At 34.7% G+C, this 21966-nt stretch overlaps 1 protein-coding gene across 2 annotated transcripts in view; it reads left to right on the forward strand.

The window, feature by feature from the left end:
* The window catches only part of LOC144972913 (protein phosphatase 3 catalytic subunit alpha-like), a 45967-nt gene that overhangs the window by 15580 nt on the left and 8421 nt on the right, over window positions 1–21966 (forward strand). The window contains exons 7-13 of one of the 2 annotated variants that reach the window (XM_078914715.1): window positions 1239–1316; window positions 2903–2997; window positions 4233–4358; window positions 5371–5451; window positions 9010–9054; window positions 13536–13611; window positions 16702–16799. In XM_078914715.1, coding sequence (XP_078770841.1) covers window positions 1239–1316; window positions 2903–2997; window positions 4233–4358; window positions 5371–5451; window positions 9010–9054; window positions 13536–13611; window positions 16702–16799 — 599 coding nt within the window. The remainder of the gene's footprint in view (window positions 1–1238; window positions 1317–2902; window positions 2998–4232; window positions 4359–5370; window positions 5452–9009; window positions 9055–13535; window positions 13612–16701; window positions 16800–21966) is intronic. The other variant, XM_078914716.1, reaches the window with a different exon arrangement.

Raw genomic sequence — 21966 nt, forward strand, 5'->3', positions numbered from 1 at the left:
TGGGAACCACACCCCTTTTGATTTTCCTCAAACTTGGCTCAATTGAAGATACTTATGAGACATGAAGAATACCAAATTTTCAGTTCAGAATATGGATATTTGAAATTTTTACAATTTTTAAAAAATTTGTCTCAAAACGAGTGAAAATCAAATTTGCTCGTGGGTCCATTTTTGAGAGGCTATAAATTTTTTATTAATCAAGCTAACTCTCTCAAATTTGGTTATCCTGTACAACTGTTAGCATAGATTACAATTATTTGAAGGAACATGAAAATATTTATCAACTTTTGGAGTTATCTGCCCTTGAATATGGCTCCCCGTGCTGTTAGGCAAAAAATGAATTTTTTCAATATTTTTTTTCATGACATTAATGTTTCATTTTTGGTCATTGATGATTTGTATCTCAATAAATAACATATGGTCCAACATAATATAGCAAAAATATGGGTCTAGTACTACAAATTTTCGAACAATAACGCATAGCGTACTGCGACGTGCACCAAAATCACAAATTTTTGTCAACTTCAAGGCTCAAAACGGTCAAAGATGTCGGCTGGGATTTTTTTCAAAATTTGATATATTGTGCGGATACACTATTTCTATAAGCACATGGAAGCTTTCCTTGTATTTTGAGGTGCTTCATGGTAAAAATCGCATGCAAAGAACCTAAGTATATCAAGCTTAAGTTACAAAGGGGGATAACTCAATAAATTATTTAAACCCCCAAAATCGACTTATATTCCATTACACAGATAACAAACAAAGCTTAAAATATTTGGCTTATGACAAACTCTTAACAGATAATAAATTCAATGCTTTCAGTTTATCTATTTTTGAAACAAGGGCGAAATAATGCATCAACAGTTCAATAATTGTAGACTACACACTCATTCAGATATATCAGGGTGGCATGAATGGAAAAAAAATATCCAGCTCCTTTAGATTTATCATTTTGTGTATTGGAATGTTCTCCAGTTAAAAATAGCTTGTGAAAAAAGTGAGAAAGTTAAAAAAGGAGAAAGGACTTTTTGTTATTATTGTCACCTGGTACCTGATATCTAAAAAAAGAAGATAGAAAAAATTAATGAGATGGAGGCTGTTTTCTAGGACAACACTTCTCCATTCATGACCTATTATTATGATACTTTTTAATTTTTTTCCTCCAAGTCGTTTGGTTTTGGTGTTTTTACCACATTTGCAATTTGAAACTGACTCATATTCTTTTCTTTCATCTACAGCTATGCAGCTTGTTGTGATTTTTTACAGCAGAATAATTTGTTGTCGATAATAAGAGCACACGAAGCACAAGATGCTGGGTAAGATTGTTCATCCAAACTCCTTTTATTCAAATAATGTTGCACTATTCGTTTTAGTAGCATGGCGTCATTTTAGTTTTATTTTGCACATGTCTTTTTTTCTGACAGTGATCAGAAGACAAATCACTAGTGCCGCGCTGAGGACCGGACCGAGGACCGGTCCCACGGTCTTTTAGCTGTGAACCGTGGTCCAGTCCCAAAGAGGAAGACCGCCGGCGGTCCTCACTTCTTATCACCTTTCAACGGTCTCGCGCCATACTACTTCCCCAGCGGTTCATTGCCTCGGTCCTTTGCCTATCTTCCACCAATCACCACCCATCCCACTTAATTAATCGCACCCACCCCCCTTTGCCATACACTAAACGACACAGACGACCATAGAGGCAGACGACCACCTCCCTCCACTCCGCAAACCGCCCTTTCGTGTGTGAGATGGGGGGAACAGGAGGCGCACGCCTTGGACGATTCCATTATACGGGGTAAATTTCAAAATTTACTACACCATAATGATCGCAATGACAATGATCTATGATGAAGGCATGACCCCTCTTCTCTAATGGGTTATTGTTTGAAATGTATGTGACTACTAAAGATGTGTGTTTTGTGTGTGTGAGTCGAACCTAGCAAGTTGCAAGTCTGATTTTTTGTTTTCTTTTGTCCATCTCTTGTCGCCACTCCTTTCTATCGCATTGTTGTCATTTAAAATAATACAATAATATTAAAATTTCGTTTGGTGTTTTAACTAATCAAGTAATATGAGTTTCATTAGTTTCTTCCGTCCAAAAAAAAAACAGTTATAACGTCTGTATTTTTAAAAGGTCCAATAGAATATTTGGGGACCCCGATAGCTCAGTTGATAGAGCACTCTCTTTATACGCAAAGGGCCAGAGATCGATCCGGGTGCAGTCGATTTTTTTCTGAATCCCTGTCTACTCAGCAATGAATGGGTAGCTGAGTTTGTTAGATCTGGCGAAAAGTCACCATCGACCCCTCTTATCACCTCATCCACCCCCTCTTATTATAACTTCACGTCTCTCTCTTACTCTTCAATGCTCGCTGCCCTCTAATGTGTGTGTGTGGGGGGGGGGGGGGAGGGGGGGGGTAGGAGTTGCGTGTGTGTATCAACGCCACGAACAACTCGATCAACGCCTTGGGCGATGCCATTATCTCCGTTAATGGGGATAAATTTCAAATTTTATTAAATTATCGAAGTAACAATGAAGTACGGTGAGCAAATAAAGAAGGCATCACCCCTCTTCTCTAATTAGGTTACAATTTGAAATGAGTGTGACTACTCCGTGTGTTTTACTCCTGTAGGCCACGGTTTTCATCGTGTAGCGGTCTTTAACGGTTCAAGAATGAACGGACCGGTCTAGAGACCGGTCCTTGCGGTCTTCATTTCCCAAGGACCGTAGGACCGTGGTCCTTAAGCTTGCCAAGGACCGCCCCGCACTACAAATCACAGTCTATGATGAGATTCCTTTTTTTTTTTAAAGTTAAAATTTTTTAAAATTATTATTATTATTGTTATTATTATTATTATGACTGAAGCTAATGGAATTATTTTCTCCTTTTACCCATTTCAGGTATAGGATGTATAGGAAAAGTCAAACTACAGGTTTTCCATCGTTGATAACAATATTTTCAGCACCAAACTATTTAGATGTGTACAACAACAAAGGTATGTAGTCATATATGATTAATTTTTCAATATTTGAGTAAAATGATTAAAATTAAATAAACTCCCATGAGGTTCTTGAAGATTGTAGTGCAGAAGGGAGTTTATGGACCAAATATTAGTTACTGACATTAGTTGCAGTGGTCAAAATTTTACTCCACATTTAGCATATATTAATTTAGAAACGGAATTCCCAGTCTTTTGTCCTAGATAACTATGAATATAAGGGAGATGTATTTATGGAGACATTTCCCTTTTAGTCTAAAATTTGTCAGGTTCTCCGGAAATGTTCAAATTTGAATATGCTGGAACATTTTGTCCTCATGAACTTTCGGTAAACATAGTTTCTCTCTTTCATGGGAATTGAAAAAACATGTGAAGGATCCCTTCTTTTTGTGCCTGTTTTAATATACGTGTATGGATATTTTCAAACTATTTTCGACAGTTGCGTACTGAATTTGTAGAATACTACATAGTTTTTATGAATTTTGAATTTTCTATGTTTTTTAATTATATATTTGGATTCGGTTTCCGTTTTATAGGGTATGTTGAGAATTTTAAGATAATTTAAAGTCTTGATCATTGTTACCAGAAATTTGTGACGAAGTTGACTTTTGCATGCTTTAATTCAGGGAAGGTAGTTTTTTTTTTTGTTAGTGAGGATAAAAGGCAAATTTCCCAATTTGTTATTATTACAAATTCTAAATTTTAAAATAATAAAGTCAAATAATATCAAGGCATCTTGGTCATATGGAAATGTTATATTTTGAACTTTTATTTTAATTTGGGAAAATGTATTAAGTTCTATTTATCCTCTCAATCTTCTTTTATTGTAGAGTAGTGAGAAAATTGTTTCTGTAATATAAAAAAAAATTTAATGTTCTACCAGGTATCTTGTCTGTTATGTGATTTTTTTTGTTTTTTAAATGAAATGCATTGATTTTTCTCATTTCACTTTGGTGTTATTTTATACTTTTGAATGTTTTGCTGCATCACAGTACAAAAATAATATTTTGACATAAATGAGAAAGGACAAGAATTTGCTATGCTCTCGCCACAATTCAATAATACTTTCACTATGTTCAGTTGGATGAATGACTCCTTAACTTTCCTTTGCTTTTTATATTGATTTTTCATTTTGGTGGAGAATTGTGAAATGTCTTTATAGTTGTGCAAAGTAATGAGTTGCCATTTTATAATTCATTTAAAATTGAGATATATTTTTTCTTCCCTCACAGCTGCTATTTTGAAGTATGAAAATAATGTGATGAATATTAGACAGTTCAACTGCTCCCCCCATCCATACTGGCTGCCAAATTTTATGGATGTTTTCACTTGGTCACTACCTTTTGTTGGAGAAAAAGGTAAGTTGCTATGGTTTGTAGTAATCATTGGTGACTATCTTCCTTCATTTTGAAGTTAACCGTTAAATGTTGTAGGAACATAATTTATTTTGACTCATTAATAGGATATTTATACCTGAAATAAGTTCTTCAGAGTATGCATAAAACAGAGCTGCCAACCTACTGCAAAAAATGCGAAATTGTACGCATTTTCAGTGATTGTACGCTTGTACACATTTCCCCCAAGATTGTACCCATTTTCAGTTTGCAGAGTCACTTCAGTTTTCTTTAGTTGTAATTCATATTATTACTAGCCTATTGAGAAACATTGGTGACCAAGTGAATATTCATATATTTTTTTTAAAAAGAAAAGAAATGATAGTAATCTTTATTGCCCCAGGAGGCAATTATTGTTTTAACCTCCCATGGAGGGCGTGAAGGCCACTATTGTGACTCCCTGTGACTCTTCTTCTTTTCCACATTGTTTTGTCCTTGTTTTGGAATGGATTTTGTCTAAGTACTGGCCAGAGTCTTTGGCTGAGAGGGAAACACTCAGGTGTATAGTATTAGTTTTGAGAGATGTTTTTTCCCCCTTACTAATCTGTTATAGATTGTTATCGTTTTTGTTTGAATATATTTTGTAAACATTTAAGTGTATACCTCAGTTAGATCATGTGCCTGTGACTGAATGAGACTTTTAAATACACTGATAGTATATTGCACTTGGAACTTCTGTTCGCTATTTGAAGTAATCCCCTTTGTTATACTTTTGTTGAGTTCTTTTAATTGTAAGTTTATAAAAAAATGTTTGCCTTTTCCATTTTCTTCCTTTTTACAAGCTGAAATGGCCTAAATGTGTTGCAAGTGCTGTAAAGCCCTTACAAACTTAAAACAAACAGCTCATATTCAGAATACTCTTATAGGTGCTTTCCACATTTTCTCTTGTATTTTCAATGCTAGCATCATGTTATCACTTTTTGTAGCGTCTCCTTGGGTTCATTATCTCAAATGTTTTTTGGGTTTTTTTTATCAGTGACGGAAATGCTTGTCAATATACTCAACATATGCTCTGACGATGAGTTGGTTTCAGAAGGTGATGCAGATTCAATGGAAGGTATGCTTTCAAGGATTTTCCTTTCAGAGTTACTGATTTTATCATCATAAGATATCCACAGACATCCAATTTTATTTTTTTTAATTTTTTAAATTTTTTTTTGTGGCTTTGTCATCACATTATGATTAACACCATCCTTTGCATCTTTGTGCTTGATCATGATGTAAACATGTGGTATTTCATTGTCCCCATTAAAGCTTTTCTAGGCATTGGATATTTATTTTGTTAATGTACATATTTTGGGAAAGGTATCTAAAAAACCACGATGAAAGTCGCAGTTTATTAAACCTCGCGTGATTTAATATTGGAAGAGGATGACTAGAGGATTTCTTGTCTATTATGGAGTGGATCACTTGTTTCCTTTTATACCAAGTTGTTTTGTTTTGGGTTTTTTTTCTTTTGGAGGGAGGGGGTGGGAAAGCAGGTTGATAAGATTTGATCTAACTTGTTTATCTAACAGGCATGTTGGGTTTTTTTTTTGGTTTTGTTTTAGAGTATATCCAGTTTGCTTTATAGTTAATTTTTGAGGTGATGATTTTATGATTTATTTTATTTTTTATTTATTCATTAAAAAAATGATTTATTTTAAAATGTTTTTATATTGTTCAAAAATGTAGATCATGATGTAATTGAATTTTAATTCTGAAGGCAATTTTTGAAAAAAATCTGCTGTGTTGTTTACTTTTCACTGCACTGGTATGAGTATTAGAGTTAGATGATCAGTAATGGATACCCAGAATTTGGTGATTGTGGTGGCGATGAAGTTCAGTTGTCAACTTCTTTTTTGAAAAAAGAAAAAAGATTATTTTAATGGTCACGAAAAGATTCCATTCATGCTTTTTTCTTTCTTGTTTTGCCATTGCTGTCATCATCTCATATAGGCAATAAGTTAATTTGATGGAGATTTCTGGTCTTTTTATTCAGTGAATAGTGCTCATTATCAATATCAACTCCAATTTTTCTGAATATATTATTGCCTGTATGGTTTCTCTTGATTTGACAATAACTTGATTTTGTGGTCAAGACATTTAAAAAACATTTTCTCTGTCACTAGAGGTTGGAATACTTGTTATATTAAAATAAGAATCAGCAGTTCTTTTCAATGTATGTTAGTCAATTTAATGATAAATAAATTTTTAAAATAGTTTTATGCAAATGGGTAACAAAAATATTTTTAAATAGTTGTATGCAGGTGGGTAACAACTACCCGTGATACAATCACTGCCACGACTGATATAACATTGCCTGGTAATCCCTTAGCTGACTTCTATTGCATGTCAATAGAGATAATTTTGGTTTTTAATGTTTGAGCAGTATAGGACTGGGTTATTTTGAGCAGAAAATATGGTAGTGTTCTCTGAATCGTGTCCATTCTATATTCATTGGAAGTATCGAACATAAGCATATGTTTTGTTGTCTTTTTTTCTTGTTTGTGTTTGTTTTTGGTTTTTTTGTCTTTTTTTTTTTTGGGGGGGGGGGGGGTATTTTTCTTCATGCCTTCTTAGTTTCAGTTATGCATTTGATTTGCTATGGCAAATATAATGGTCCTGTGTTTTGTCATGCTCATCTTTGCTGAACAACTATTTGTATGATTGCTACAGGGACTAATGCTTTGTGTCTGTTCAAATTTCTAAATATTAAAAAGAACCAATGATATCATGGTATGGCGTAAGGTTTGAAGTACTTGGGGAAATGCTTGTTTTCCCTCCATGAGTCGAATGCTTGATCTGTCAAATAAATGCGTTGCTAGTCATGAGTATTATTTGATTTGAATCCATTAGTTATGTCTCTCAGTGATTGTGGATGTTTGAACATTTCCAGATGCGACTTTCATCGTGGTCTACTAATAGGCCTGTCAACTCCTGATGCAAAGCAGAATTCTGCTCTATTCTCCCACCCCGCCCTTGCAACCAAGAAATAAAAAGTAGTTGATAATATCTTTTTCTTTCTCTCTCTCTCTCTCTCTCTCTCTCTCTCTCTCTCTCTCTCTCTCTCTCTCTCTCTCTCTCTCTCTCTCTCTCTCTCTCTCTTTATTTTTTTTTTTTTTTTCAACAGTAGTTTGTAGTTTGGGTTGTCAGATTCAGTTTGATCACTTACCTCTCTCTCTATCTCTCTCCTTCCTTTCTTCTCTTTTTCATTTTTAAAAGCTCTGAATAAGTGTCAAATATACATTTTCCTAATTAGCATAGTGAAGACTGCCTTCAGGAAGAAGTTGGAATATAGATCGATTGGGAGGGGGGTGGAGGAGATCTGATACTATGTTGTGGAGTTGGGAGAGAGGGAAGAAGGATTGTCATCACCAAAATTTTTAGTCCCTTGTAGATAAGTCCCCCACTGTTTTGTAAAATTTGAACATCACATATTTATAAAAATTGTCTCCTAGCAAACTGTTAGATTTAACATGAAATCCTCATTTTGAACGCTCAGAGGTTGACAGGCCTGAGGACACTATCCACATGTTGTGTTTTCATAATTATTACATTTTATTAATCTTTACACTTTCTGCAAAAGATCACCGTCATGCATCATCTGGTTATTTCAAATATTTCCATTCATTGTGGAAGGAGCAAATAGATGTTCACCTTTGTTGCAATATCATACTAAAGATAGACGTCTTTTTTGATATTTTTTGTTTTGGAATCAATTGTGTTCATTCGTTTATTTGCTCCATTCAAGAGATTTAAGGACAGAGTTATAAAAGTGTTGAAATTTTGCATTGATAAATGATAGATGTGGACAGTATTTAAAGAGGTTTAACCATTACAATCAGACATACTTAACATTCAAGTTGTGGTTGTTCACTGCATCATTGTAATCACACATATACTTTAGAGAGCATGAACACCTCAGCATTTTGTTGGCTTCTAGTCGTCTGTCATCACATATACACATTCTCATGTTAGCCAATTGTGTCCAATTTTCACAAATTGTTATTATTCATTATCATTATCATTATTATTATTATTGTCACGCTCATCATTATTTAATTTTTGTTTCCTTTTACTATTATTTATCTTTCATTTTTAATCTTCTGTGTTTTAAGTTGTAAAATGATTTTCCTTTTTTTTAAAAACAACAAAAACAAACATTTTTCGTTGTTTTTTTTTTGTTTGATTTGTTTTGTTTGTTTTCCATTTATCTATTTATTAATCTCTCGTTTTTTTTTCATGCTTCTTTAGGTTAAAATTAATTTCACTTATCTTTACAAATATTTTCTCATCACTTTCTTACACTCATTCAAACATAACTTTTTAAAATAATAATTTATGGCTCAATGGTTTTAAAGGATTTTGTTTACTTTTGTTTACCTTCTGGGTTTTTTTTTTTCTCTTATAATTGTTGGGCTTTTTGTTTTATTTTCCGTTTTCTGTTGGTTTTTTTTGGTTTTTTTTTTACAATTATATTTGTTTAAGGCGTGTTTATTTGAAACTGCATCGAGCTTGCCACAGTTTTCAAACTTCATACACATCATAAGGAAACTCCAGTGCTGTAGTGATTTCAGAAAGTTCAAAATTTCATCTTTTTTGTTTTCGATTTTTTTCTGTATTGCTTCCAAAGGTGACGGTGCAGACAAGAACAAATCTCAGGCAAATTTAGACATTAGTAAGCAAAATTTGTTGGTGCACGCCTTTTGTGACTGTACCAGCTCCTATTACTACTACTACTACCACTACTACTTGACATTTAATTTAATACTACTGAAAGTAACTGTCACTTTGATTTGTTTTTAATTTCTTTTTTTTTTTTTTCATTTGTTTTTTGTTTTTGTTTTATTTTTTTGGGTTTTTTTTCATTTGTTTTGTTTTTTTAATGTTTTTTTTTTGTTTTTTTAAAAATAACATATGCTTTAGTTCTCAGTGGTTTGTGCCCTTGCAGTCCTCGCTTGCTAACTAGTTGTAAAACTGCCACCTTTGTTTCAATATTTATACATGGTCTAAAATTAAATATGCTCAAAAAGATTTTGTGTGAGATAAACACATATATTCCAAGATTTTGCCTCAACAAATGGGGTCTTATCTTTATTTTAAGAGCATTTCATTAAATGATTACAGATAATATTTTAGTACTGAAATTAGTATTTGCTACTCAGTCTTTCTTCCTTCCTTTCCCGAAATAGATCGTCGGTTTTGGTTTTTTACAAATATTTGTATTGTGAAGATCTGGTGTGAGACGTTTCTCAGTTTATTGGGGTTTTTTTTTGTTTGTTTGTTTGATTTTTGTTTTTTTACTGTATTTCAGCAATGTGCCTCAGTATGTTTAAAAAAAAAAAATGGTGTATGTTATGTAAGGGAATGTTGTCATTAACAAACAAGATAACTTCATTTAAACCTGAATGTGATATATAATCAAAAATATTGATTCTTTTACCCTATTACAATGGCACATTCTCTTGAATTGGGGCTTTTCTCAGCCAGTATTCTTTTTAGACATCTTATCCAGAAAGAGGAAAGATTTTAAAGAGTATTTATTTAAATATCCAAACTTGCTCACCGTCGTTGACCAATTATAGATGGGGGGGATTCTTGAATGGTTTTCTTGGCCTTTCCATATTTACTGTTCATTTTCTAGGTGCAATGTCCACAGTGTGTAATATGTGTGCATTATTAAGTCGCTCGTCCTGATTGTTAATTTTTAAAAAATCGGGCTGAGATCATTTTGTTAATAAAGATAAGCCTGCAGATTTTTTTTTTTTTTTTCAATCAAGCGAGTTACTATCTTATCTTTTTTTTTTTTTTTCAATTACAGAGATTAATGTTAGGACTAGGAGGCAGTTTTATAGCATTTAGTAAGCAATTACTGTTGGTAATTTCCCTAATGTTAGACCTCTCGTCAATATATTACCCAACACCAATAAAATCGTGGATTCTCAACATAGCATTTCTAACATTCTTAGGCTGTATATTTATTCTAATTAGTGCTATCATATATTTACCTTGTTGCAGATTTTGTAGCTCTATAGCAGTGATGGTCATGCTGCAGTGTTCCTTATCTCTTTCTCTTGCTAATGCCAACATTTTTGCATGTTCCTGGTTTTATAAGATAGAAGAATTCCGTAGTTTTAATAACTTGTGTGTACAGTTTTTATTTATGTATTTATTTATTTATTTATTTATTTTTTTTTTAATTTATCGTTTATTTTACTCAGTTCTATTTTATCTCTTTTTTCGTTTTCTAAATTATATTCACCCCATCTGTTCAAGACAGTAGTTTTACAAGTATATAATCAATTCTAGATTTTCTTCTTGACCCTTTTTTTTTTCAAATATCAACAGAATGTTCTGCGTTATTAATTTATTGTCTAACAAGCTAACCATGTGGTTAATATACCTGTATAAGTGGCTGTGGATGATATAGAAAAAATAAAATAAAGGCAGTGAGAGGGGATAGAGTGGGACTCACAACTTCTGTTTATTTATTTTCTATTACAATAATATGAACTTATTCTACAACATGCTCTTCTATATATTTGGTAACTTTCATGCATTGCAAATTTAATAACTTGTACTGCCTTTATTCCTGTCCACAATCATATGCTTAATATGTATCTGGTTCTAGTTAAAAGTCTGAATTCTTTTAAATTATTATACTCAAAAGCACAAAAATGTTAAGAATGCAAACTAACACGACATTCTACTTAAATTGGGCCAAAAAATTTAATCACAAAATTTGATGTTAAAATGATGGTGTTGAAACATATTACATTACAATTTATTTAATATGTGTTTAGGCTTAATGATAACTAAATAATGTGTATTTGATTATGAAAATGATATGATGCATCAAATGCCAGGAAATAATTAAGTAATTAGCTTCCATTTACACTGGCGTAATAGGGAATCTTGATACCATCATCTGCCAAACTTCATTATGATGGCGAGACAAATTTATCATTATTTTACACGATTCAGCTGCAAACTTATTCATCAGTTGCCTTCCTCTCTATTTTTCTTTTGAAAAATCTTCTTTCGCTTTAGCAGCAATTGATTCATTTAGCTGTAATCTTAATTGTATATAAAATTATTTTGCTTTGATTCGTTGAGCCTTGAGCTTTTGACATAATGCAAGAGCCTTTCAGCAAAGATTGCAAGGTCATAAGCTTTTAGATGGTCTCACATTATCTGGTCAGATACTTTGTTCCTAGCTAGAAGAATAGCCTTGTCAATATTTTGATTTGTATTCAGCTCAAAATGTATTTATTTATTTTTATACTCTCTTACAAGATGAATTTATTTCTTATTTGTATTAAATGGGATTTCCAAGCTCCTAACATTTTTTTTTTACATGGATTGCTGGAAGGCGATCTGTTTGTAGTAGGGAGAGATGGCAAGTTTGATTTTTCCCTTGGGATTGTATATTCTGCCAGTCGTAAGAAAATCAATGAACATGTTTTTATTAATCAGTGTTGGAACTTCCTCTCTTTTACTTTATCGTTTTAATTACGTGAAACCTTTCCAATCTTAGGCTGATAAACATTTAATTTTTCTTTCCATTTCTCTTCTCTTTTTTTCTCTTTTTTTTTTATGGCAACCATTGTCACAGGGAGTGAAATGGAAATATAATTTAACTGTTGAATGAAATTAAATCTTGGTTTTAATGCTTATGTATTCATGCAGGGGATGACGTGTTAGAACTGTAGAATAATTGATTGTAACAATCCATGTTATTTACAACAGAAAGATAAATCTAAAGTATTGGGTAATAATTAAAAGCTTCTTCCTCGTCCCATAATAAGTTAATTTAGCAAGACAACTCATATTTAAAGCATCAAATAATTAATAAATTTAACCATAAGCAAAAGTGCATTTATTCATATATATTTTATGATTACTTGTACAACTGACTACGCCTAACCAGATTTTCAAATCATACATATAGTTATAGCAAGTATGTTACCTGTTATGGAAAGTATCTATAATTTGGTACAACAACCAACATGCTATTGCAATTAGTTCAAAAGCTATGCAACTTTGACACCAACAGATATTGATTTTTCAGGAAACTTCCAAAAAACAACATGTAACTTTCGTGTGTTTTATCAGACCACCAAACAGTGGAACAGAGCAGCATGGGTGTCTTTCACACGTCATTTGATATTGCCAGTGTCCCATTTTTTAATTTGATTTTTTTCTTTCTTTTTAACTCAAGTTTTCTGTTTTTTGATAGAGCTGACATGTTATTTCATTACATGTGGAAGTAATGATAGTCCTCCTTTTCAATGCATTTTCCCACTTTGATTGCAGTTCATGTTAACAAATCACTCCTTTTTGGTAGTGTTTGGTATTTACCCGATTTAAAACTTTAATACATTTTTAAAACTCTGCTTAATTTATGAATAAATAGTATGATGCCAACATTTGCTCTCCCAATTGGATTGCTTTAAAAATGATTTATGGGAGGAGTCAAGAAAATGTACTCATTTTTGAAAGGTTGAACACTTTTTGTATGGTCTACTTGCAGTGAAAGAGCAAGATGTTAAGTATTCTATGAAATCGCAAATTCTTACGTCACATTTACTGCTAGCATGAGTGTTGCCTACTGTATATGTTAAACGAATCCCATTATTATTCCCAGTTTTTGAATTTCTGTCTTGTTTTTCACATTGCTCATTATGTTCCAACTGCTCTTGGACATGTTTAATTGAATGTCCAAGTTTTTGATTGCTTTTAGAGCTGGCTCCAACTTTTGTAGATTTAGTAGCTTGAGAAGACTTCTTGAGTGAAAGGTATTTTAAAGCTGTGTATATTTTTATATTATATTGTCATGTAACCATTTAGATTTTTAAACATGGGTGATTTGAGTGTGAATATAACCGCTGTGTCACTAATATTTAATAAATTACATCATACTTCAAATTACTTATTCATAATGTTTTTAAAATGCCATGTGATGTTAAGGCAGAATAATTGACTGTGGAAAGCTATTGAAGATTTAAATTTAATATTTGTTATCTACTGCAGCTTAATTTTATCAAGAGCTTCATCTTTTTGTGTCACAAAACATTGATCAGCTCCAAGTGGTGTGAGTTTTTCCTTTGTATTTATTTGAATTCTATTATTCACTCATTTGTTTCTTAACTTCCTCAGTTGCTGCAAGGAAAGAGGTCATTCGCAACAAAATAAGAGCTATTGGGAAGATGGCTCGAGTTTTTACAGTATTGAGGTAAGTGTGTGAAATGTTACTCATTAATTATTGATATTTCTATTTTGCCTCTCCTGATGTTATGCAAAACTGGCATTAAAGATTAATATTTTATCAATCAATTTTCTTATATGGAGGTATGATGATGTAGTTTTTAAGAAAGGGCATGTGAGGGATCAATGGTGGACTGGTCAACCCAGAGTAATAAGGGCCAATTATGATCGAACATTAGCTCGACACACAACCAACCCCTCCCCTATCTTTTGCCTCTGACATCGCTGTGGGAAATAACATTTCAAGATAGTGTTAGGAAGACTTGCAACTGCTTGACTCCTGAGCGAGAAGGCATCTGTGCAACCTCAACTAATTGAGAATAAGACCTTAAAGCTTGAGTGGCCAGCCCTAAATCCAGACCCCAATCTTATTGTGCACCTCTTAGATCTCCTCAAAAGACCTACAAGGGAACAACAGTACCAAGCAAGAAATGTTTACGAGCTTTGGACATTGTTGAATTGGAGTAGAATACTGGGTGAAGTCTTTGACCTCCCATATGGTGGGCAGGAGGTCACACTGTGTCTTCTATCCCCTTATATCTGTTTTATGAGTTGCTTTCGGTCTTTGTCTTGGAATGGGATTACTTGGTTTTGTCCTTGTCCTGGCTGGAGTCCTTGACTGGGAAACAGTCCAATGTATAGTTTTTGGGAGATATTTTTTTCCTTGTAAATCATCTCTCTTATGTAATATTACATTTTAAAATTAAAAAAAAAAGTATATATTGGTTTGTAAGCATTGAGTGTATTCCTCTTATTGGGAACTGTGTTATGTCTGGATGAGGATCTCAAACTTAGTACACTGTCTATCTACGTCTATTCCCTACTTGAACCCTTCCCTTTTGTCATAACTTTTTCTCGTGTGCTTTCAATTGCAAATCTTTTTTTTACCATCCCATTTTCTTCCTCTTTATTCCCGCTGAAATAAGCGCCCTGAAAAAAACAAGTAAAACAGAGTAGAATACATCACTGCAAAATGACAGAAGTTTAAACCCCTTGATACATTATAAAAGGAGACTTGTCCGAGCAATGTTTGGAAATCATGGTAGCCATTTGCATTACAGACTTTTTTTTTGCATCAAATTTTTCCTCTTGTTTTCGAAGCTGAGTAACCCAACATGTGTTCTTTGGATTGTCGTTACTTGTATGTCAATGAAATTTGGATCACATTATTAAAGATATTGCCCATTCCAGTGATATAACATTTGTCCAATTTTGTCTCTTAAAACTCAAATGAATTGGCTCAAAATAAGTGTAAAGTTACTCTTGCAATTGTGTGGAGAATTGAGTTATTAATATTAGCTTTATTGAAAATGAAAAAGATTGGTATAATCTTTGGCCCATTAAAGGACATAGATTTTGTAATATTTAGAATGGTTAGTTTATGTGCCTCCCCCCAAACTCCTCTAGTGGAGACTCAATGTTGCTTGCATGGATCTTATCGAAAAAATTTGTTCAATTTTTCATTCACACGAACTCAAGAGAATTAAAGGCTGTGTTTAACATCAGGAAATATATCTTGTCATTTCTAAATCACATTATTGAAAAAATTCAGGTCAGTGCAACTGTAATCCCCTCATTTCAATCACATCTCCATGATTTTTATTCCAAAGTGATGTACCAGATTAGCAGCCGTACTCTTGTGCAAATTAATCCGTGTGAACAAAACCTAGTGGTACAGGGTATTTTGTTTATAAGACACGAATGGGATCGTCATGTGTTTCTATCAAATTTTCACATTGATGTTGAAAGGTTTGCAAATGTGTTTTATTGAATTTCACCAACTTGCTGAAGTCCAGATATGTCTTTGAAACAAACATGATCATTTCAATCAAAAGTTTTTTGTTTGATACATTTATTTAATCATGGATACAACATCCGAGGTGAGGGCGAGTATTAGCACTAAATACATTGATTAATTATAGACCCGTTGCAGCTGCCCTTGGTATCCCAAAGTCAGCTGGTAGCTGAAATTTGTTAACAATTCATCATTACTCAATATTGCTGGAACAGTTTCTATAAAAAGGGCATGTACATGTGGTGGTAAAAGATCATGCTTTTTTAATATGTGAGAAGTGAACGATCAAAAAAGGTCAAATCATCAACTAAAAATGTCTTTGTCTACAGTTAGAAGATGGGTTATTGCCGCAAACTGTCCAGCTTATATTTGATGAACTGTCTTTTTCCATGTATTAAAACCTTGTCTAAACCTTTCATTGTATCATTAAAACTTGACTTCTCTAAAGACCATTATCTTCAATGAAATTCCTGAAGGTAACTGCATGGTTTTAGACAATATGAGGCTAAGAGTATGAGCATTTATATAGTCGCACTATGAACACTAGATTACACAAATTTTCCTCATAAATTACACAATTCTGATTCTTGAGATTGGTAGGCCTTTCTCTGGACCTGATCATTGGAAATCGTCTCTCTGTAGTAGTTATTGTGTATTTAATGTTCGAAATTCAAGTGTTATTCTCTTGTCAGGATTCCCATGGCCTCCTTAAATTAAAGGTCTACTTGAAAACTCCTTTGAGTTTGATGTTACTGAGAAAGTCTCCCTGAAATCTTGAATTTTACGAGATCACCATAACTACAACTACATAATCATTATCATCAACAGTCCTGCCACTACTACAATCATCAACAGTCCTGCCACTACTACAACCACAACATCATCCTCACCACTACCAACATGAGTACAACCACTACCACATCATTGTCAATACCACCACTATTACACTCACAACTACCACAACCATGTCATTATCATGACAACCACCACATCTCCATCTCCATCACCATTATTACAACCACCACCACCACATCACCATCGCTGCCGCCACTACTAAAATCATCACAACCACTACCTTACCACAACACCACACTACTGCAAACACTACAACCACCACATCACCCTCTCTCTCTCTTATGTCCTGGTGTTTAATCCATATATTCTATCTACTTTAAAAAAATTATTATTACGAGTTGATGATCGAACTCCAGAGGTTTTTAGAACGATGTGTCGCAATTTTTGTTTTCATTTTATGTTCATCAGAGAAGAGAGTGAAAGTGTTTTGCAGCTCAAGGGTTTGACTCCAAATGGTCTGCTTCCTTTAGGTGCTCTTTCGGGTGGCAAAGACACGCTCAGCAGTGGTGAGTACTATTTCTGTTTAGCTAGGGGAATTAGGGACACAAAACCCCCGAATTGTGCAAATTAGTGATGAAAGCATGAATTTTTTATGAAAAAAAGTTCTTGCTCTAAGGTTTAAATTGTGATATAGAACCACTTTCTCATCACTCCAAGAGCTAAGATATCAGCAATTTAAATCGTGTAAAAATTCATGGTGGTGATGAAACTTGCTGCCTTCACAACGACATTTTGCTTTGGTGTCAAAAGGTCACAAAAAGTATTTGTTTTTAATCCAAAAGTATACAAATTTGGTTATTTCAAATTTTACCGGCATTGGAACGCGGAACATGAGATTGTGAAATCGAAGAAATCAAAGTTTTGGTGGTCGAATACGAATACAAAAAAAAACAAAAAAAACATGATTTTTTTCCCCTCTCATATCTTTTGTATATTCCGATAGCTTTCAAAGAGTATAATATTTATTTTCTTAATGTCTTATTGAATTAGAATTATTTGAAAATAATAGACCCCCGCTCATGTGAAGATATCTGTAAACAATGCATCGCATTCTGCGGTTGCTAGTTGTGTCGTCCACTTTCGGGTCGGCAAGGTCACGAAACGGTGTCTACTTGAACTCTGTCGCCTTTTACCCACCTCATATAATAAAAATAATAATAATAATAATAATCATCATCATCGTCATCATCATTATCATTAGCAGCATACCGAGCACCTAGATATCGCTTAAGCATCAATGTTTATGTGTCACACTAATTCAATACAGTTAGCGTGTGGTTGGATGGGAGCATCACCCTTGAATCATATACCTATGATGTTCGCATGGGTGTAGGACCCGATAGTGATGTAGTTTCTTCTTCTCTTTACTAGCCTATCCTGCTTCTTTGGTTTGTGATTGTATTTTTGACGGGATATTTTTTTTTCTGTAAATCTTCTGCCTGTTTGTTCTTGGTTATTTATAATTTAGCTTATGATATCTTCATTTGTAGTATTTTTGTTAGATTGCTTGTTTTTTTGTTTCAGCGGTCTCTCATATAACCTCAAATTGTGTTGGAAGAGACCTAAAGCAACAAACAAACAAAAAATCAATACATTATATTATTATTGTGGTTTGCGTAATAATATGGTTCAAATCAAATATCAGGTTGAAAATGTCCGTATCATCATCTTCTTTAACATGACCGTCATGAATCGCATCAACCCCATCACCAACAATCCCGTGATTAAGTCACTTAACCCATTAAATCATGGCGTTGACAATGTACTAAATCTTGTACTAACTACTAACAATTATATATTGGCAAAGTGCAGTATTGAGGTGGATTGGTCAAAATGATTAATTTGTCAAGAGGCAAAAAAAAACAAAAAAATTAGAATGCCCAGCTCTGTCAAAGCGGAAATCTTGTGGTCAATGGTACGTGACTTTTGTAGCGTCGCGTTCTACCAGCTATGGTGTTAAGACTTTTAACGGATTAGCAAATGATAGTGGCAAGCTAGATTTGTCTGTTGGAGACCGCTCTGAAGCAAAATTATACCAAATGGCACAAATTATGTCGCTCTTGATATACGGCCACAAAAAATCAGAAGGCTCGCTGTGAAAAATGAGAAATCACAAGAAAACTTGTCAAATTATCCCGATCTAGACAATCTCTCATCGTCCCATTGTCCAAGGAGGCAGAATATGCGTTTTCCCTCAGATGACGTTATCACAAGAAATAGGACACATTGTATGCTTTGCAAAAATAAGATGAAGCTTCCCTCCATTCAATAATGACAAAAGACATAAACGAAAATATCCGCGTCGCTGCAGAAATTATAAACGATGTCCAGATTCTCTCCATATTCTCAAATAGCGATTTGATTGCGCAGGGAGTTCATTATCAGAAGATTTGTCATGTCCGTTTTATGAACATCAAAAAATGCTGAATATTATCAAAACAAAGTTCTAGTTTTGTTGTTTCTTAAATTGTTTCTTCTTCTTCCTCTTCCTCTTCAAGCTGAAACTTCCTCGTGGAAGGCTCAGCAGCAGTTTACCCAACTGTTTTACTGGGAGTTATCCAAATTGTTCCTAAGTCGTATAGTTGAGGGCAGAAACGAGTGAAGATGGTAGTCCACTCTAGATTGTGGCAACATAAATTTGCCAGGTTTCCTCTTGTTCTGTTGGAGGCCGTGTAATGACACCTGACCTGGTTTTTCTGACCTTTGTAAAATACATTTAGTTTATTCTTCTCTCTCCTTTCCTTAAATGGTTCCAAAGGGGGTGTCATATATGACTTTGATTTGTTTGAGGATTTTGTTGAACGAATTTTATAGCTTTTTTTAGATTGATTCTATTTACCTAATTTCGGAGGTGTGATCGGGACCCCATACCTTACCGCTTTACTCGAGTGTTGGTCTAACATAAACTTTATAGCATTTCTCTTTTATGGTTACTTTGTAGCCGAAGAGGTTTCTGCTCAAGAATCCCAGGGTGGAGTTTGCCTTCCTGTGTATGTTTGCAATGTGGTCTTTCCAAGTCAGGCGATTGTTTATCGTTATTCCGAGATACTTTGCTTTGGTGACGTCTTCAAGTGTGTTGTTGTGTATTGTGTATTATCTTTCTTTTGTTGGTAATTTTCTGGAACCAAGGTCCCGATGAAGAATTTCTGAATCTTTCTTATGCCTTATTGGTCTGTACAAAAGGCTGTCATCCGGAAATAGTCTCAGTTGAGTTCCTAGCGACAATCTTTCAGGTAAATCATTGATGTAGATAAGGAACAAGAGGCGGCCTAGTACGGTACCTAGGGACACACCTGTAGTACTGGAGCTGAGTCTGACATTGCTCCTTCAGTTGTTTACGATTAGTTGAGAAAATCCATTATCCAGTCGTGTGTGTTACTCATGATTCCATACCTCCACAGTTTAATAGCCAAAGTATGGTAATTGACTTTATCAAATGATTTACTAAAGTCTAATAATATAGCATCTGTTTGGAGTTGTTTTATTCATGTTTTCTGTTAGGTTGTTGCAAGTTATTATTCGTTGTGTTTCACAAAAGCGCTCCTTTTTGGAGCCATGCTATATATAAAACATTCAAGTATAGAACAGAGCAGAGAGAGAGAGAGGGGGGGGGGGTCCATAAATTGCCAGAATTAATCAAGATGTATAGCAAAGAATGCTGTGAATGAGGTTGCACCCAGTCGTATGTTCACCCAATCAGGTTCAGAGACAGACTCCAGCCGGCCCTCCCAGGCTAACCTCAGGAAATGAAACATTTTTAGCCTTCAATAAGACAACATAATATGGTTTTCTTGAACACACTGCCATGGAAAAAGTTGACAACGAGGTATTGGCTTATCTTGCGCCGTTAAAATAATTCAAAGATATCAGGATAAACTAGAAAAGGCTGCTGTTGAATTCTCTCAAGCCTACCAAGAAAAATGTGTTCCACAAACATTTGTCTAATAAATATGATTTTTGTTGAATCCTAATCATCTAAAAATGTTAATATACATCACCAAGAAAGTCTTTCATTTTCGAAATTAATAGTTACCAACATCACCATAATCACTACCACTATCACCACCACCACCTCATCATCACCATACTCATCATCATCATCATTATCATCATCTTCATCATCATCGTCATCATCACCGCTTCCACGATCACCACCACCTCATCATCATCCCCACCACCATTATCAATACTACTTTCTCCATAATCACCTCATCATCATCATCATCATCATCATCACTACCACTACCATCACCACCACCACAACATCATCATCAACATCATCATCATCACTACCAAGATCACCACCACCACCACCTCATCAACATCATCACCATCATCACTACTATTATCACCACAATCACCTCATCGTCATCATCATCATTAGGCTTTTAACGAAATCGGGTCGAACGCCGAACCCGAACGGATATAGCCTTCTCACGTGACCATGAACAAGATCTGGATAGTGAAGACTCTCAAGCGGTATGCAGCATCGGATCTAAGGTCACGTGATAGAGGATAGCTTGGGTTGCTGTTGGCTTGTGTTAGGGGAGGGGCAAGGTCAGTGTCATTCAATAGTATATAATTGTGCATGTGGCGCTCTATACAGAGAGAAAATTATAAATTGATTACGGGGGGAGGGGGGGGGGGGGGTTGACCCACAAACGATCGAGGTGTTGGGCTTCGGGTAGACCATGATACGAAATCAAAGAGAAAAGGCCGCTGGTACTTGGATGGTGGAAATGGTTGGGGGGGGGGGGGGGGGGTAGTGACAATCAGCATGGGATGTATATATTAACATTAATAATATAGGCAATAGATGACCAGGGATGTGTATTGTTTGTGTATTGTTTGTATATGTTTGTGTGTGTGTGTGTGTGTGTGTGTGCGCGCGCGTGTGTGTGTGTGTGAAAGGGATTACACAAAAACACCTTTCTCTGTAGCTTCCAAATGATTACGTATACGATAAATTTGCACCCACATTGTTTGAATCAGCTCACTAATTAATTCCTGAGCCTTGAGATGGTGACGCAACTATTACATACAAGACCTTGCAGTCGAGACGGCAGGGCTTTTGGGTTACACAACCACTATTTACCCATCGGTCAGCGGTACTCTTTGATGTATACAACACTCACCGCCTTTACGCAAAGCCGCCTGCCCATAAATCAAGAGATGGTCTCCTAACTGTTCACAAGCGAACTGTCAAACGAGCAATCGATGATTGGATAAGAATCTCAAGATCTCATATAATAAGGTAAGTTTTGGAGAGGTGATATCCCCCACCCGTCATCGGACAGAACTTTCATTGCGTTATATCATATGAGCTCCGCCTCCTCTTTCTATTCCGGAGTGACGAGATTAGACGAGAGGACGCGAGAAAAAAAATGGTCACGTGTTGGGCAAGTCGTTCGTTAGGCGAGCTTCGGTGTCTAACTATAACTCCGTAATATCACCAACATCACTGCCACCATCATCTTCACCACGATGACGACCAACACAACACAAGTAAAACTAATACCAGCACCATCTCCTCCTCTCCCATCACCTCTCTTCCAGTCCTCATAATAAAGCTATACTACCGGCACATACGGTCCTATAGCACATAAAGTCACATTTTTAACAATGATAATTATTTAAGCCAAAATAATCAACCGCCGAATCGTCAACAAATAT

The sequence above is a fragment of the Berghia stephanieae genome, chromosome 5 (assembly GCF_034508935.2).
Source record: "Berghia stephanieae isolate SIO BIC M18660-M18661 chromosome 5, UCSD_Bste_1.3, whole genome shotgun sequence".
Classification (NCBI taxonomy): Eukaryota; Metazoa; Mollusca; class Gastropoda; order Nudibranchia; family Aeolidiidae; genus Berghia; species Berghia stephanieae.